This window comes from Coregonus clupeaformis, chromosome 5 (genome assembly GCF_020615455.1).
Source record: "Coregonus clupeaformis isolate EN_2021a chromosome 5, ASM2061545v1, whole genome shotgun sequence".
Taxonomy (NCBI): domain Eukaryota; kingdom Metazoa; phylum Chordata; class Actinopteri; order Salmoniformes; family Salmonidae; genus Coregonus; species Coregonus clupeaformis.
The window spans coordinates 8,216,682-8,236,649 of record NC_059196.1 but is presented as its reverse complement, the minus strand read 5'-3'; the positions used below and the strand labels follow the sequence as shown (position 1 = coordinate 8,236,649).

General features: G+C 43.5%; 1 protein-coding gene across 1 annotated transcript in view; it reads right to left on the bottom strand.

The window, feature by feature from the left end:
* Positions 1-19,968, bottom strand: part of rsrc1 (arginine/serine-rich coiled-coil 1) — a 185,189-nt gene that overhangs the window by 13,548 nt on the left and 151,673 nt on the right. The window contains exon 7 of the mRNA XM_041873836.2: positions 15,034-15,102. Within this exon, the coding sequence (XP_041729770.2) occupies positions 15,034-15,102 (69 nt within the window). The remainder of the gene's footprint in view (positions 1-15,033; positions 15,103-19,968) is intronic.

The following is a 19,968-nucleotide window of genomic DNA, read 5'->3' as shown; positions in this document are numbered from 1 at the left end:
CTCCAGGCCGTGTAAGGGCTATTTAACCAAGGAGAGTGATGGAGTGCTGCATCAGATGACCTGGCCTCCACAATCACCCGACCTCAACCCAATTGAGATGGTTTGGGATGAGTTGGACCGCAGAGTGAAGGAAAAGCAGCCAAGTGCTCAGCATATGTGGGAACTCCTTCAAGACTGTTGGAAAAGCATTCCTCATGAAGCTGGTTGAGAGAATGCCAAGAGTGTGCAAAGCTGTCATGAAGGCAAAGGGTGGCTCCTTTGTTTAACACTTTTTTGGTTACTACATGATTCCATATGTATTATTTCCTAGTTTTGATGTCTTCCATATTATTCTACAATGTAGAAAATAGTAAAAATAAAGAAAAACCCTTGAATGAGTAGGTGTGTCCAAACTTTTGACTGGTACTGTATATTTATCTGGTTAATAAAGAAGCCAAATACAAATGGCCCTATTTTCACGACACACAAAAACCAGTGCTAGAGTCACAAGAGACCGCATTACAGTGCACCCAGGCTGCGTCCCAAACGATACCATGTCCTATAGTGCACTTCTTTTGACCAGAGCCCTATGGATAGTGCACTAAATAGGAATAGGCTGCTATTTAAGACGCAGCCCTAATACTTGAGCCATAAGCCTTCTATTTACCCTGAAAGGGAGTGGGGTTTTGGGGGCTTGGATCTGTCCACTTTCCCTGCCCAGTGCACTGTCAAGCTGGGTGGGTGTTAGATGGGGGGATAAGGAGGGTGGGATAGGAGGGTGAGGGGAGCAGACTGCACATACAGCACTGTGGGTTAACTAAAGACAGGTGTGTGTCCGTGTGTTTGTGTGTCTGACTCCGTGTCCGTGTGTGTGTCCGTAGGGTGAGTGGGTGTCAGCAGACAGCCAGTGTCTGTGCTGTATCACGGCGTGCCACTAAAATGTGAAGCTTTCACAACCTGACCCTCTCTGTGTGTATATGAATGTGTTTTAATGCATGTGCATTATGTGGGTGTGCAATACTCAAACATTATGCTTATTGTAATGTTCAAATATGATTATCTTGCTTTCTGGGTGATTCAAATGCATGTTTAAACCGCAGTCCAGCATTAATCGAAACATGTGGTAATATCCTTTACGAGAAATAAGAGACATTTTAGCAGTTGATTTAATTGATAAAGTGATTTGTACAGTGTACGTGTGTGCGAACGTGTGCGTGTGCATGTGTGTGTGTGTGTGTACGCAAGTGTGTGTGTTTGTAAAAAAAAATTACTGTGTGTGCATGTGTGGGGGGGAGTGCAGTGCTCTCCACTTTTTCTCGTCCTGGTCTGGTCAGCATGTCTTTTATGAACAGGTCCGTAATTAAATAAACACCCGGGCAACTAATTACTTAATTGGAGCACGGTCTTTAAAATGAAAATGATGTCATCAAGAATCCAGGAAAAAGGAAGGGAAATGTACAAACAACACAGGCACACACATACACCTCCCTCCCCTCCCCTCCCCTCCTCTCCTCTCCTCTCCTCTCCACATCATTGATTTCTCCTTTCTCTTTCTCTTTTTGCACCCGTTTTCCTGCTTCTCTCCCATAGCCACATTTAGGATCTCCTTTGGACTGTCTCAACTAGCAAAAGGTCATGGGCATGGTGAGGGGTCTGGGTGGGGGGCTTGTAAAGACGCTTAATAAATTACCTTACCGGCATCACCCTGCACTTTACCTTATTGAAGGAGAAGGACTTATGACAGAAACACAGAAAAACACTGACCTCATAACGCATTCAAGCAATTGGGCTTTAGGAATGATGAGTGCCTATTTCAGCAGTAAAAAGCGTCAATTTTCAGATGACCACTTGATACGTGGGACAATTCGATTGTCATTTGAAGCAGGTACGTGTCCCACTAGACCAAACCGTTATCTAAACAACCTAAGCGTATTGTGAACCTAAGCATATTGTGAATATAGATGATACTCAACTAAGTAGTTTGTCTGTGTGTGTGTTTGTGTGCGTGTGCATCGTTTGTTAATCAGTTTTCCTGAATTTCCTGGATTCTTGATTACATCATTTTCATTTCAGATTATTTTTGTACTACAAAAATCTAAAATATTAAACTCAATATATTCAGTAGTTAAAGTGAAACAACCCCTGTGTGGAATGACAACCATAAAGCTATGGTTCCCTTCTCTCTGCTTTCGAAACTGAGGAGAAAACTGACAGAAGAGTGACAGAACACATCACATCAGCCCAGTCACTCATTCACACCCTCTCTCCCTCCTCCCCTCTATAGCCGGGTCTGGGGCTGGCCCTGCGAGGCGCTGGCTGTGAACCTTCCCCTCTACATGTCCCCCCAGTGTCACCCTAAACCAGCCGTAGTGGTCTGCTCTACCACCCCCAGACCCCCACAGCCCCTTCAGTCTGGTCTGGGATCACCGGTTACATCTTGATGAGGTGCGAATGAGCCCCCCGCCCACACACACTTTAACCCTGTCCCGGGAAACCCCTTTCCCACCTTGAAACATGACTGGAGCAATGGTATCTACACACACATTTACAAACACTTTTATACAGGGTTGGAAAACATGGCCCCCCTCCAGGCTAGTTTATGAACTCTGTCTGACGATAAAAACTTTAGAGGGCCACATGGCTGGCTGCCACCCAGGGCGATTTCCCCCAGCAGAGCAGTGTGTGTGAGAGAGCCTGGCCATCCTGCGCCTGCATACTGCTCAGTGTGAGTGTGACCCTGTCCAGACTCAGACAGGCCCTACCACTCCGTCCTCCAGAAGTCCCATACAACAGCACACACTTACAGTGCCATCAGAAAGTATTCACACCCCTTGACTTTTTCCACATTTTGTTGCGTCACCGCATCAATTTAAAATGTATTAAATTGAGATTGTGTGTCACTGGCCTACACACAATACCCCATAATATCAAAATGGAATTATGTTTTTAGAAATGTTTACAAATAAATAAAAAATGAAAAGCTGAAATGTCTTGAGTCAATAAGTATTCAACCCCTTTGTTATGGCAAGCCTATATAAGTTCAGGAGTAGGAATGTGCTTAACAAGTCACATAACTTGCATGGACTAACTCTGTGTGCAATAATAGTGTTTAACATGATTTTTGAATGACTACCTCATCTCTGTACGCCACACATGCAATTATCTTTAAGGTCCCTCAGTCGAGCAGTGAATTTCAAACACAGATTCAACCACAAAGACCAGGGAGGTTTTCCAATGCCTCGCAAAGAAGGATATCTATTGGTAGATGGGTCAACATTTTTAAAAGCAGACATTTGAGCATGGTGAAGTTATTAATTACACTTTGGATGGTGTATCAATACACCCAGTCACTACAAAGACACAGGCGTCCTTCCTAACTCAGTTGCTGGAGACGAAGGAAACCGCTCTGGGATTTCACCATGAGGCCAATGATGACTTTAAAACAGTTACAGAGTTTAATGGCTGTGATAGGAGAAAACTGAGGATGGAGCAACAATATTGTAGTTACTCCACAATACTAGAAAAAGAAAAGGAGAGCTGCACACTCTAGGAGCTCAGATGCAACAATTTAATATCCTAATAACCAACATTTCGACAGACAAGCTGTCTTCATCAGGGTACTCCACAACACTAACCTAAATGACAGAGTTTGCAATAATGCACTAAAGTAAAACTGCAACAAATTTGGCAAAGATATTAACTTTATGTCCTAAATAAAAATAAAAATAAAAATCTTTTGGGCAAATCCAACACAACACATCACCGAGTACCACTCTTCATTTTTCAAGCATGGTGTTGGCTGCATCATGTTATGGGTATGGGTATGCTTGTCATCGGCAAGGACTAGGGAGTTTTAAAAAAAAGAAACGAAATAGAGCTAAGCACAGGCAAAATCCTAGAGGAAAACCTGGTTCAGTCAGCTTTCCAACAGACACTGGGAGACAAATTCACCTTTCAGCAGGACAAGTACCTAAAACACAAGGCCAAATATACACTGGAGTTGCTTAACAAGACGACATTTAATGTTCCTGAGTGGCCTAGTTAACAGTTTTGACATAAATGGGCTTGGAAATCTATTTTTTTAAACATTTTTAGTCATTTAGCAGACGCTCTTATCCAGAGTGACTTACAGGAGCAATTAGGGTTAAGTGCCTTGCTCAAGGGCACATGGACAGATTTTTCACCTAGTCGGCTCAGGGATTAGAACCAGCAACCTTTCGGTTACTGGCACAACGCTCTTAACCACTAAGCTACCTGCTGCCCCAATGGCAAGACTTGAAAATGGCTGTCTAGCAATGATCAACAACCAACTTGATAGAGCTTGAAGAATGTTCAAAAGAATAATGGGTAAATATTGTACAATCCAGGTGTGCAGCGCTCTTAGAGACTGACCCAGAAAGACTCACCACTGTAATCGCCGCCAAAGGTGATTGTAACGTGCATTGACTCAGGAGTGTGAATACTTAGGTAAATGAGATATTTCTGTATTTCATTTTCAATAAATTTGCTAACATTTCTAAAAACATGTTTTCACTTTGTCATTATGGGGTATTGTGTGTAGATGGGTGAGAAAAAATCAATTTAATCCATTTAGAATTCAGGCTGTAACACAACAACATGTGGAATATGTCAAGGGGTATGAATACTTTCTGAAGTCAGATGAAACCGCATTCAGATCACAATCAAGGGCATGCTTAGGTTAAATTATTTTTCCAAGAGGTCAGAAGACCTTAATTACAAGGGAGAACTAGCCAATTATTTCAAATTCTTATGAAATATAATGGACTTGTAGACTTTTACTGGGCAGCAATTAATACCAATGACAATCTGATTATTGTTATATACATTTTATATGAATCAGATTTTTTAATTGAGATTATTTAACTTTCAATGTCTGAATAATAGCAACAATGTCGAATACATTTATAAAACAGTGACAAACGCGGTATCAACATCAATATGTTTTCCTGTGGTTTTGGTGACATTTGAAGGTACAGTACATCACTCCACAGACAGCGGGGTAATTGATAAGGGTGACCCATAAAACGATTAGTGATCAACACGGGTGAAAGGGTTCTGTCAATCATCTGTCCACTTGACCTGTGGTGTGCACAGCAGAGGCACCTGCAACACCTGCATAATGTGGGCTAATAGGATACTACAGGTAATTACATTTTACATTTTAGTCATTTAGCAGACACTCTTATCCAGAGCCACTAACAGTTAGTGCATACATTTTTTTTTTTCATACTGGCCCCCCGTGAGAATCGAACCCACAACCCTGGCGTTGCAAGCGCCATGCTCTACCAACTGAGCTACACGGGACTGTTTAATTTTTTCATTCACTGGGCAAGTTAAACATTTCGGTAGATACCTCTCCATGCACTGACGTTTGGTTTGGTCGCGTCCCCTGGTGTCCCATAGTGAGAGAGCCGAGCAGTGGCATCACATTATCCGACAACAACAGGGGTCGACCCGGAGTTATTAGAATTTGCCACGCAGCTCCACTTCTCCCCTGAACGGCAGAGGGAGGGATGGAGGTGGGGGAGGGGGGTTCCTCACTTAATTACCCACACCATGGCTTTTCAAAGAGGGAAAAAAATCTACTTTAAATTTGCGGTGATGAAAAATCAATAAAGCAGTAATTGCTTGGCTTATCACCGTGCGCGGGAACAAATTGGAAGGCGAAGGCTGGCGTCCGTTCACAATTGGCTGCAGCAGCGCGGGAGTTTTGGGGTTCACTGGGCCAGCTGAGCGAAAAGTTCTCGCGTGATAATTAAATCTCACACTGATTTTCTGCCAAATTTATTTCCCCAGGGTCCATAACACTGATTCACTGCTTACAAGCCAGGCATAACTAATCATTTCAATGGGGGATAGCCTAACAGCAAATCTGAATGGGGAGAGGGGGAAGAAAAGAAAGAAGGACATTGACTGGTCTTGTGGTCACCAATTCAACTCCAAATCAAACATAATTTAGGAGAAAAAATATCGGTGGAATAAGCAGGCTAATAGCAGTGGTGGAAAAAGTACCCAATTGTCATACTTTAGTAAAAGTAAAGCTACATTAATAGAAAATGACTCAAGTAAAAGTGAAAGTCACCCAGTAAAATACTACTTGAGTAAAAGTCTAAAAGTATTTGGTTTTAAATATACTTAAGTATCAAAAGGAAATGTAATTGCTAAAATATACTTAAAGTATCAAAAGTAAAAGTAAAAGTACAAATCATTTCAAATTCCTTATATTAATCAAACCAGATGGTGCCATTTCTTGTTTTTTTAAATTTATTTATGGGAAGCCAGGGGCACACTCCAACACTCAGACATAACTTACAAACAAAGCATGTGTGTTTAGTGAGTCCGCCAGATCAGAGGCAGTAGGGATGTCCAGGGATATTCCTTTGATAAGCGCATGAATTGGATCTTCTCCTGTCCTGCTAAGCATTAAACATGTAACGAGTACTTTTGGGTGTCAGGGAAAATGTATGGAGTAAAACGTAAATTATTTTCTTTAGGAATGTAGTGAAGTAAAAGTAAAAGGTGTCAAAAATACAAATAGTAAAGTAAAGTACAGATACTCAAAAAAACTACTTAAGTACATTTGACATTTTAGTCATTTAGCAGACGCTCTTAGCCAGAGCGACTTACAGTTACACTCTTATCCAGAGCGACTTACAGTTAGTGAGTGCATATATTTTTCATACTGGTAGTACTTTTAAAGTATTTTTACTTAAGTACTTTACACCACTGGCTAATAGTCCTACATGGACGACGATATTGTAAAGCACTTTGTTTCTGTAATGCCAGCATTTACAACATTTACATCTACTGTAGCCTATAAATGCGTCATTTATTGGCGTCTCTCTCCAAGTATGAACTGTCAGTGCAATATTCCTCAACATGTTTAAGACATTATTGTACTGATAGTGAACATAATAACACAAGTTGATCCATCGCAAAGCACTACGGCTCAACGACAAGTGATGAGTCCACCCCAGGATCGATAGCAGGTCAATACAAAGCAGATTTTATTTTACATCAAAATCACTGTGAATGATCTTCTGTCAGAGCGCACAATAGAAATGCAGGAGGCTTACTCAGAGCATCCAGGAGATACCCTCGATATGATGGGAAGAAGAGCCTCATAGGAAAAGAAAGCCACAATGGATAGCCTACAGTAGCAAAATGGCATAAGGCCTAATGACAAGTGCATGACAATTCGTTGACGTCATTCACCTTGTCTCATCATTAGCGCATCTCCCACATTAGACTTCATGCAGGGAGATAATCGACACAGGAACACCGATGTTTACCAGGTGCTGAATATCTCTGCTTGTCCTTCAAATGCTGCTGCAGGATCCTCCTGCCGGCCCGGTAATTAAAACATTTAAAGCAGCACGAGCCCCGCGCTCCCCGGGTGTGATACAGGGGTCAGACGCCTGTAGATTGTAATTTGCGCGCCATTTGTATTCATGACAGGGCGCGTGCCAAATATTTAACAGCGGTCAGGTAGGAGTTTGTATTGTTAGGCTTTCGAGGTCAAATAATTTAATTTGCAGGCAGATTACATTAAAGCGTCCAATGTCCTCTCACTTTCCTCTCATTTCCATTTTTTTTTATTACCACCAAAGATACAAATTGAGGCACATAAAGATTAGGAGAGCTTGTTATCCGCAGCCTATTTATTATTTTTAATAAGAATATGGAGCCCATCATTTATTATAAGGCATGATAGCGCATGTGGCCCGTATGCACGCCCATTTTTACGTGCGGTGTAATAAAAATGGTAGGCTAGCGAACAAATTGGGGTATTACACATTATTAAATGGGGCATAATCACACCGGCTCACTTCTCCAACAAAATATTAATTCAAACATTGCAAGTGAATGCAGATAGATAGGCCTACTACCAGAGACACTGAAAAGGCTAACCACTAACCAGCACTCTAATTACAGCTATGTGTAGAACACGAAATGTAGGCCAGCTTCTCCACGCAGGTCCTATGTTCTCCGCCTCTCCAGGAGAAGGGGAAAGAAAATACATCTCTGTTGGTTTGGCCATTTTCTCTCCCACTCCCTCCCTTGCTATGCTTTTTTTCTGTTCTACTCAGCAAGGCCAGAGATGCAGTCCTTTCATTTGCCTCTTTAGGATGGAGGTGGTGATTGACAACAGAGCTACTTAAATGGTGATGAGGTGTTAATGGCTGCAGGGTCGGGGAGAGGGGGAGCAACCTTCTGAATATTTAATCACCATCTAATTCCAGAACACAGACACACACAGACAGGTACACCCCAACCCGTGACAAGGCATAATTAAAGAAACAGTTATTTTGTTTTAATGCCAAAAGAGCAAGCCAGTAGTATATATTCCTCCTAATGATATGGGTTAAAAAGTTATTACATGTCTCATTAAAATATATGATCTTCCAATCTGCCAGCGGTTTGGGGTGATGGGGACAGAGAGAGGTGCATATGACTTAAATACCTAAATACCTTCATTCCTTACCGCCATCAATCAGCATATGCTATATAAACCGCAGGAAAATAACCCTTTACAACATCCTGTAGTCATACACAAGATGACAGCCTTCTGGGCGTATTGGCTTTGAAGTGGCATGGCTGTGTGTGGGAATGGCTGAGGGTATTAAGCATTTGACACTCATTTCCATATTGACTGCATGATGGTATAGCCTCTGTCACTGGCTCCTCTTAACACACATACACACGCTACACCTGATTCATCTGCACCTTTTCAAATCATTACCCAGGAGGGCTAGATCGATCTCTCTCTCTCTCTCTCTCTCTCTCTCTCTCTCTCTCTCTCTCTCTCTCTCTCTCTCTCTCTCTCTCTCTCTCTCTCTCTCTCTCTCTCTCTCTCTCTCTCTCTCTCTCTCTCTCTCTCTCTCTCTCTCTCTCTCTCTCTCTCTCTCTCTCTCTCTCTCTCTCTCTCTCTCTCTCTCTCTCTCTCTCTCTCTCTCTCTCTCTCTCTCTCTCTCTCTCATTATGAAACATACATTCACTTTTTGGAGTGTGTGAGCACTGGGTTGAGGACCACAGCCACCCTTCTACAGCTGGGGCCACAGACAGCAACTGACATAGAGTCAGTCTTGACCTCACACCACATTGGCCTGAACCCTGGTGTTAGTGTGTAGCATCACACTCCTCAGCTAAAACCAACAGTCAGGGCAGCAATACATACAGCAGATGGTTCTCTCTTCCCAAGTTTCATTATCCAACTATAGTATTTTCCCTTCGACATACGAGGGAGACGAAAAAGTAACAGCCCTTTCAAGTTGAGAACACTTTGTTAAATTATGACCATGGGGCCAAGTATAGATGTGGATGCACTCTTCATAAAACCCACTTTGCTCAGGGGCAGCCAGTGTGTACCGCGGTATAACAATAGTGTGCATATCACAGCATCCACATGAATCGAGAACAGTTTCGATTAGTAGCACTACCGTCGGACTTGTAAATCTATTTGTGAAGTGGAGTGTAGGTGGCTGTTCTCGTCTTCTCGTCCTCCTTCTCTCGTTTGGTTTCATTTTGTTCTTCTTAGCGGTTCAAGCGGTAACTTTCTTGTCGGGGCTGATCTGTAGGAGCCCCTGCGGGAGTGCATGGGAGACCCTGGTGACCAGGGTTTAATAAGCGCCGGGCCCACCGCCTCCGTTTATTGGCCCATTGAGAAGCGGGGTGCCGGGCGCCAGTAGGCGGGGCCAATCGTGTAACGCCAGCTCTCTGTCTTCGAGGTCAGAGCCAAAGCAGCTGTTGGGTCGACGAGGGCACTTTGGCGCTTTGATGAGCCATTTTGCACCCAACTATTTCGGTCCACTCTCCCAAAGAGGACCAGGAATAAAAAACCTAGCCTCGCAGCGCTATGCAGGCACAGCACGTTACTTGATAAAACAGGAACAGTTTGAGGAATGAAGTGGCTTTGAGCTGGGGGGAAGGAGTCAATTGATTCCAAAAAAGGCGAGATTACAGCGTGAACTCTGCTTAAGAAACCTACTTGACTGGGAGCTTGGCACCGTAGCCTGGAGCCACACACTTACTCAACACTTTGCCAATGTCTCCACTGAGAGAAAGAGAGAGGGGGAGAAAGAGCGAGAGACGGAGAGAGAGGGAGGAGAGGGACAGAGCAGCAACAGAAATGAAAAATAGAATGAGAGAATTACAGACCAAAAAATGAGGGTGAAACAGAGAGCGATTGAATTTATGTCCTCACTGCCAACGGAGGAAAGACCAGAGTAGGTTTGCAGGGCTAATTAATTTCTGATGGCTGGGCTTTCATTTGGCTAAAAGGTCACCAAACTTTAAAGGTCATGCACAGTTTCCCACTGTGTGTTACTGCTACCAAATCCCTTGAATTACTCTCCAGAAGGGATATGGTGCAACACATAGCCAAGTAAAGACATTGGTAACATGTCATGTACCACAACTCGACAATAATGACACCGAACATCTTCAGCAATCTGGACGTTTTCAGTATGTGTGTGTGGTGTAATGCCTCGAAATGCCTTGTTTCTGAAAGAAATGGTAGAGGTAGGTATGTGCGAAATTGAATGAATTCAATGCTAGCTACAGTGAGGGGAAAAAGTATTTGATCCCCTGCTGATTTTGTAAGTTTGCCCACTGACAAAGAAATGATCAGTCTATAATTTTAATGGTAGGTTTATTAGTAGCTTAATGGTAGGCGGCAGGTAGCTTAGTGGTTAAGAGCGTTGTGCCAGTAACCGAAAGGTCGCTGGTTCTAATCCCCGAGCCGACTAGGTGAAAAATCTGTCGATGTGCCCTTGAGCAAGGCACTTAACCCTAATTGCTCCTGTAAGTCGCTCTGGATAAGAGCGTCTGCTAAATGACCAATTATTTATTATTATTTATTATTTATTTGAACAGTGAGAGACAGAATAAAAACAAAAAAATCCAGAAAAACGCATGTCAAAAATGTTATACATTGATTTGCATTTTAATGAGGGAAATAAGTATTTGACCCCTCTGCAAAACATGACTTAGTACTTGGTGGCAAAACCCTTGTTGGCAATCACAGAGGTCAGACGTTTCTTGTAGTTGGCCAACAGGTTTGCACACATCTCAGGAGGGATTTTGTCCCACTCCTCTTTGCAGATCTTCTCCAAGTCGTTAAGGTTTCGAGGCTGACGTTTGGCAACTCGAACCTTCAGCTCCCTCCACAGATTTTCTATGGGATTAAGGTCTGGAGACTGGCTAGGCCACTCTAGGACCTTAATGTGCTTCTTCTTGAGCCACTCCTTTGTTGCCTTGACCGTGTGTTTTGGGTCATTGTCATGCTGGAATACCCATCCATGACCCATTTTCAATGCCCTGGCTGAGGGAAAGAGGTTCTCACCCAAGATTTGACCGTACATGGCCCCGTCCATCGTCCCTTTGATGCGGTGAGGTTGTCCTGTCCCCTTAGCAGAAAAACACCCCCAAAGCATAATGTTTCCACCTCCACGTTTGACTGTGGGGATGGTGTTCTTGGGGTCATAGGCAGCATTCCTCCTCCTCCAAACACGTCGAGTTGAGTTGATGCCAAAGAGCTCGATTTTGGTCTCATCTGACCACAACACTTTCACCCAGTTCTCCTCTGAATCATTCCGATGTTCATTGGCAAACTTCAGACGGGCATGTATATGTGCTTTCTTGAGCAGGGGGACCTTGCGGGCGCTGCAGGATTTCAGTCCTTCACGGCGTAGTGTGTTACCAATTGTTTTCTTGGTGACTATGGTCCCAGCTGCCTTGAGGTCATTGACAAGATCCTCCCGTGTAGTTCTGGGCTGATTCCTCACCGTTCTCATGATCATTGCAACTCCACGAGGTGAGATCTTGCATGGAGCCCCAGGCCGAGGGAGATTGACAGTTATTTTGTGTTTCTTCCATTTGCGAATAATCGCACCAACTGTTGTCACCTTCTCACCAAGCTTCTTGGCGATGGTCTTGTAGCCCATTCCAGCCATGTGTAGGTCTACAATCTTGTCCCTGACATCCTTGGAGAGCTCTTTGGTCTTGGCCATGGTGGAGAGTTTGGAATCTGATTGATTGTTTGCTTCTGTGGACAGGTGTCTTTTATACAGGTAACAAACTGAGATTAGGAGCACTCCCTTTAAGAGTGTGCTCCTAATCTCAGCTCGTTACCTGTATAAAAGACACCTGGGAGCCAGAAATCTTTCTGATTGAGAGGGGGTCAAATACTTATTTCCCTCATTAAAATGCAAATCAATTTATCAAATTTTTGACATGCGTTTTTCTGGATTATGTTGTTGTTATTCTGTCTCTCACTGTTCAAATAAATCTACCATTAAAATTATAGACTGATCATTTCTTTGTCAGTGGGCAAACGTACAAAATCAGCAGGGGATCAAATACTTTTTTCCCTCACTGTACGTCCGCACACACGAAGCCATCACCACCCTGACATTTTCTCATTCATTTCAGGCCAACACCAGGAAAGGACTTCATTTCATTATCCCATCTGAAGCCTTTTATTACCGCTAGCACTTTTTGTTGCTCCATAAAGCAAATGGCACTCTATTCACTATGTCAGGGGTTCTCAAACTTTTTTGGGCCGGGGACATCTTGTGATAGCAAATTCATCCGTGACCCCCTCATAATCAGAACACAACTTGAGTGAGACAAAAATAGAATACAATGCATGGCCGGACAAATCAAGTCTCAGGCGCTGGGAAGGAACATTTTAAAGGCCTGTCTCTTCACATCGGAGAGAAAATGTTGCAGTTTTCAAGCTAATTTTCTGTAATTATATACATTATGTTACGGGGCAGAGAGATTTTTTGTTGTTGCAGCATTAAAGATAATATCCTGCAATTCTGTGAGAAAACGTAGCAATTTGAAAGTTTAAATTACAGTGCATTTATGTACAGTATAGAAAATAAAATAAAATAATAATAATTGGGGAATGCAAGAAGCACTGAGTTGAAAAATGTATAATTGGTAGAGTACTGTGGATCCCTGTGAGCCTCCCAGCCCTATGTAGCCCAGGGTTAAGAACATATATTGTAGATTAATAATATTACGTTGTATTGTATTTCAAACTGTATACTTATTCCACGATCCCTTGGCCAAAATGTATTTAATCTGTTGTTATTAGTTATATTCATAATACAAATATATAATATATATATATGTTGTATATATAATGAGATCTGGCAGCGGACCCCCTTGCAGTAGTGCACTACATGGTGAATAAGGTGCCATTTGGGACACATGCTGTGTGTAAGAAGGGGAGAAATCGAGGAAGGAGGTACAGGTTGACATTCCAAATGTATTGCCTGTGCCAGCTAGCACTTTTTTACTATCCATATCTACTAATGTATGTGTGTGTATGTATAGTATATTTCAGCTGTCACAACAGCTCGTGATCTACGCTGTGAAAAGGGGGAGCTGTAGTGTTTAACCATGTCCAATGTAAACATCAACAATTTCTGAGTTTAGGTTGTTTTCCTAAACAGGTTCCGATCACAAATTTATGGCAAATCTTATTTGTAGCCTTCATATAGTTATACGGTGCATTCAGAAAGTATTCACACCACTTGATTTTTTCCACATTTTGTTGTGTTACAGCCTTAATTTAAAATGTATTACATTGAGATTTTCTGTCAATGGCCTACAAACAATACCCCAAAGTGGAATTTTGTTTTTAGACATTTTTACAAATTAATTAAAAATGAAAAGCTTAAATGTCTTGAGTCAATAAGTATTCAACCCCTTTGTTATGGCAAGTCTAAATAAGTTCAGGAAACCGTTCAAGGAAACCGCTCAGGGTTTCGCCATGAGGCCAATGGTGATTTTAAAACAGTTACAGAGTTTAATGGCTGTGGTAGGTGAAAACTGAGGATGTATCAACAACATTGTAGTTACTCCACAATACTAAACTAATTGACAGAGTGAAAAGAAGGAAGCTTGTACAGAATACAAATATTTTAAAACATGCATCCTGTTTGCAACAAGGCACTAAAGTAATACTGGAAAGAATGTGGCAAAGCAATTCACTTTTTGTCCTGAATACAAAGTGTTATGTTTGGGGCAAATCCAATACATTACTGAGTACCAGTGGTGGCTGCATCATGTTATGGGTATGCTTGTAATCGTTAAGGATTGGGGAGTTTTTCAGGATAAAAAATAAACAGAATGGAGCTAAGCACAGGCAAAATCCTAGAGGAAAACCTGGTTCAGTCTGCTTTCCACCAGACACTGGGAGATGAATTCACCTTTCAGCAGGACAATAACCTAAAACACAAGGCCAAATCTACATTGGAGTTGCTTACCAAGAAGGCAGTGAATGTTCCAAGTGGCCGAGTTACAGTTTTGACTTAAATCTGCTTGAAAATATATGGCAAGACTTGAAAATGGTTTAGCAATGATCAGAATACATTTGAAAATAATAAATGGGCAATTGTTGCACAATCCAGGTGTGGAAAGCCCTTAGAGACTTACCTGGAAAGGCTCACAGCTGTAATCACTGCCAAAGGTGATTCTAACATGTTTTGACTCAGGGGATTAAATACTGAGTACCACTGAGTACCTCTCCATATTTCCAAGCATAGTGGTGGCTGCTTTTACACATTTTAGAATGTTTCTTCTACTTTGACATTACAGAGTATCTTCAGTAGCTCGTTTGTAAAAAAAAAAAAAAGACAATTCAATCAATTTTAATCTCACTTTGTAACAACAACATTTGGAAAAAGTCAAGGGGTGTGAATACTTTCTAAAGGCACTGTAAGTCACGACTACAGAAGTTGGCCAATTGCTTGCTGGTCTGTCTGTCTGGTTGTGTGCCGGTCTGTCTGTCCGTCCGTCTGTCTTTCTGCCTGTCTGTCTGCCAGCCTATCTGCCTGTTTGTCTGCTTGCCCATCCGCCTGTCTACCTGCCCGTCTATCCGTCACCACCACTCAGCTACACACCACCAGTATATATTGATATTACACAGAGCATTATGGGTACTGTAGTACATCATGCTACACAGTCCACCTATAGTACCACCTCCACTACTAATCTGATGACATTGACCAGGCTCACCTTCCAACTTCATCTTCTTGGCCTCCTCGTCCTTCCTCTCCTTGGCTTTCAGCACCTCATCGGTTTTGGCTGGAAAGGAGAGAGAGAGAGAGACCCTCATGAGCAGAGCAAATAGCACATTTCTTTATCTAACGTAGCAACAACATAACCAGCACACGTCGCTGAGCAGTGTATCTGTATCAAGGAGGAGTGCTTTCTCCATTGTTCCCTAACCCGATAAACCCCTTAACACGATAACCTCTCTCACTTTTAATATAGAGACCTAGCTAGCTTAGTCTTACGTTGAATAACCCACCTAACTATTTTATGTTTAATATCTCACTCTTGAATTTAATAACTGAACTCAGGCCTTAGATGTAATGGCTTATCGTTCCTCTTAAACCTATTAACCTATCTCCCCGATCTGGTTTCTTACTGTCTCGGGGGCCACCCAGGCCTTGCTTTTGCCCTGCACATTATCACAATGAATTGTTCTCTCGGAGCAGTAATAAGAAATCAGCTCAGAAACAGCGACTGGCCGTAGTGTAAGAGATAAATCAGATCTGGGTGGGCCTCTTGGTTTGCTAGTTTATTGAATCTAAATTGCAGCCCCCTCGCCCCTCTGGCCACCTTGTGTGGCGCTCCATGTACACCATCCATCTTGTAGGCTGATAATGGAACCGGCCCAATTCGACCTGATGTTTGCATTATTACATTTTAGCACGCTAACGAGCTGCGGCTAATCCAGCCAAAGGAGAGGAGGAGGACGGGATTGGATGCAGCAGACGGGGCCTGCATGGCATTTTTCTGTATAATTCTCTCTCTCAGTTTCTCTCTCTCCGTTCCTCGATGATAATTTGAATGAAACATAGACCCGGCGTCGCTACATAGTTCTTTGGGCCCCAAAGGGCCCCCGAGCTGCAATTACACATATAATCACAATTGGATTTCAACAGAGCCCGCGATTCTCATCCCCTCATCTCATCACCTCGGCCCTTCCAGCCAAGACGGAATGAAGTGTAACTGAAGTGAAAGACTTCTGCCGTCCCCAACACTTTGTTTTATTATGGCCTAATTGAATCAAAGTCCCCGTCACAGAATTGGCAGGAAGGCAACGATAAACTGGAGTCCCTAACAGACAACGAAATATACCTCTAATAATGATCTCTATACGCTGACAGATATTCCCATGTATCTACTTATATGCCGTATATCCGTATGCTGTTGTTTACGAGTGTACATTACCAGTGTATTGGGTATATAACAGTGGCGAGGTAAGGTTGTACTTAGGTTGTACTAATGTTTTTCCAGTAGCGCTCCTTATTGATGTAATTAAATAGGATCTGGCTCCGTTGTGAGGCCTGACTTTCATTGTTTGTGGGGGCAGGATCCCCTGGAGGCAGCGCGGAGATGAGAGATGGATAAACAGTTTGATTTTGTGCTATCGCCCCGAGCGGTATACTGGAGAGACGGAGGAAGAGAGAGAGCAAGAGAGAAGAGAAGGAGGGAGGACGAGAGAGAGAGAGAGAGAAACAGAAACAGGGAGAGAACCAAGTAAAGGGCTGGAGGGGGAAGACAAACAAGCAGAAACAGAAAATAAATCACTCTTCACTGTCTCACTTCTTTCACTCTTTTTTCCACTTCTCTTATCTGTCTCACTTTCTCACTTACCCCCCCGTCGGTCTCACTCAGGGGCTAGCAGTGATGGAAGGGAGGTGGTAACTTGGAGGGAAGTTAGCGGCCATTTGGAGCTAAGTCATTGTACTATAGAGGCAGAACGACAGCCATTTCAGACTGTGGCTGTTGAGTTAAGTAGCCGTTGTACGAGTGTGACGGCCGTTTTGCCTACGGCAATTACTAAACAAAGACAGCAGACGAGGAGTCACAGGGAGAGGGCAGAACTTATGGCCTGCATCTGTGTGTGTGTACACACACTAACACGCGAGCGCGAACACATACACACACATAAACACACCCCTAGTCCATCCATATGCAGTCACACAAAGACCTGTTCGCTCTATTTCCACATACTGTATGGACTCACAAACAAACACGGTACACCCACATTCATTTCATATTAGTTCTCTAGTGCAGTGTTCTCCTCTCCCCTTCTCTCTCTCTCCTCTCTGTTTTGGAAAAGTTTAAACTCATTAAGTGTAATGTTATTGGAGACTCAATTTTACACCGCTCACTCATCAACTAGTAAGATAGCAATAAAGCCCAATGGCTCATCGGAGACGCTAATGCTTTGAAATAAATGATGCGCTGCAACAGATTCGTAATTAATTTACAGGCCATATTGATAGCCCTGCCATACTCGGCACTATCTTTTTTAATCTCCGCTAACATCTTCATTATTGGGGGAAATGGCCTGAGTGAAGAAGGAACCGAGTCAACATCGCTGATGAATTGCCTGAGAGAGATGCGGCGGCCCACTCAAATGTTGTGCCTCGGCGCATCAATTTCTCTTAAGCATTTAATTATGGCGAACAATAAACAGCGTTGGATATGACATGTTTTTAACGGTGTAGTAAGTAGAGGAAGTGGATTCTAGGTATATGAGAGTGGGGATTCAAATCAGTCTGTTCTTATTCTGGTTTACCGGCGAGGAAGACACTTACCTTGAATGGCTTCATACAACTGTGTTATTTGACACAAGCATTAAAAGAAAGACACAATGCATGTCTGAGGGAGAAAGATGTATGTGTACGCACGTATTAGAGTGAGACACACAGGAAAATATGTTTTGTGTGTGAGGTTGGAGGTTAACGTTATTAAGCAGAAATGAGACAGTTACTCACTGGCAGAGAAAATCTTCCTTAGAGCAGGGCTCAGAGGCATAGACCCCCACACACACACACACACACTCCTACTCCAACCCTCTACAAAAACACCCAACTCTAGCCCTCTTACCCCAGCATCCTCCACCTATCCTCCATCACATCCCTCCACCCCTGAGCACCAGCGCTCTCGCTTTCTTTCCCTCTCCCCTTCAGCCCCAGGCCTCTCAATCAAACCAAACAACGCTCATCCTGCTCCTCTGTGATTAATTACTCAGGCCTGAATATCGAAATCAAACACCCCCGTGTGAGGAGAAGGGGCTCCGCTTTAGAGCGCCGCGCCCACCGAGGGCAGACAGACAGGGGGATGGGAGGGTGGGCTATGCCTCCCTGCCTGCCTGTGTGCCTCACACACACACCTCTACCCCCCTCCAGCCCCCACCCCCTTAGAGAAGTCCATTCCAGGGGGAACAACCCTTTCCCCCCTCACACCCCACTAGTCTCCTCTGCATTTCCCTCTCGTTTGTAAGTTCACTGGTCCATCAGGTGCTCGCTCCCCTTTCAACCCAGAAGCAGGGGTTTTACTACTACTAAAGCCGCATCCCAAATGGCACCCTATTCCCTATGTAGCGCACTACTTTTGACCAGGGCCCCAAAGTAGTGCACTAAATAGGGAATAGGGTGCCTTTTAGGACACTACTGCTGGTAGTGATAGTGGTAGTGGTGGAGGTAGTGGTGTAAGGAGGGGGAGGGGGAGAGGGAGGGGAAGGATTTTTAGACTGATCTACACTGACTAACTAATCAGATGGGAACACCATCCATCGCTTTTCCTCATCTCCACAGAAGGCTTATTTTCCAGGAAACCGAAGTGCAGGTAGAAAGGGAGAGAGAGGGGGAGGGAGGGAGAGGGGAGAGATAACGAAAAAGGCTTCCCCCTGAGAAGCTGAGCTCTCTCTCTCTCGCTCTCTTTCGCTCTCAATCACTGTGACGATTTCCCACCACCACCAACAGGGCTCTCTACACCCCCTCTAACACCCCATTCACATCACCTACATCACCCGAGCACCTACAGCTAGGCTATATGACATGGTCTGTGTCCCAGGGCCCGTAGGGGATCCCATAGGGCTCTGGTAAAAAGTAGTGCACTACATAGGGAATAGGGTGCCATTGGGATGCACCACAGATAAGTTAATGAGAGAAGGGACTGGAGGAAATCAACGCAAACAATGGAGTGGACGGAGGGAATAGACAGGCCCTCCTGTAGCTCAGTTGGTAGAGCATGGCGCTTGCAACGGCAGGGTTGCGGGTTTGTTTCCCACGGGGGGCCAGTATGAAAAATGTATGCACTCACTAACTGTAAGTCGCTCTGGATAAGAGAGTCTGCTAAATGACTGAAATTTAGATAGAGGAGTGGATGGAGCAAGGGAGCGAGGGAGTAGCTTGGAGGAAGAGCTCATTTGCACACTACAGACTCCACTCGAAGAACCCCCAGGAAATGCAAACAGAACCTCTGGTCTGCTGACACAACAAAAAATAATAGTATCAAAACCAAAATGGAAAACAGGGATAGAAAAGGAGAGAAGCACTGATCTGACTGTGAAATAGAGATGCAAAACAAGTCAGCTTCTGTGTATTACCCACTCCTCAACATGTTATGGATGTGTGGGTAGGGGTGTGTGTGTGTTAGTGATGCGCGGGTCAGCTCTTTGTTCACCCGCAATTGCTAATAACCCATCCGCCCTACTATATGTGATAAAGGGAAAATCTGAGGCCCGCACCCGACCCTAACCTGCAAATACAACAACTATTTTTTTTAAGCCTTCTTTAGATAGGCCTATCTTTCTGATGATAATTTCCGACATTTTAGTAGGCTATTTGTTAGTCAACTTGTCTATTATTAGAAAAATGCAGCTTATTTTCTGTCATTACTTGTTTCCCTAGAACACAAGTCAAACTCATTCCACGGAGGGCCGAGTGTCTGCGGGTTTTAGCTCCTACCTTGTACTTGATTGATGAATTAATGTAACTAATTAGTTAGGAACTCCCCACACCTGGTTGTCTAGGTCTTAATTGAAAGGAAAAAACAAAAACCAGCAGACACTAGGCCCTCCATGGAATGAGTTTGACTCCCCTACCCTAGAAGACTAAACAAATCCTTGCTCACCAGAAATAATGT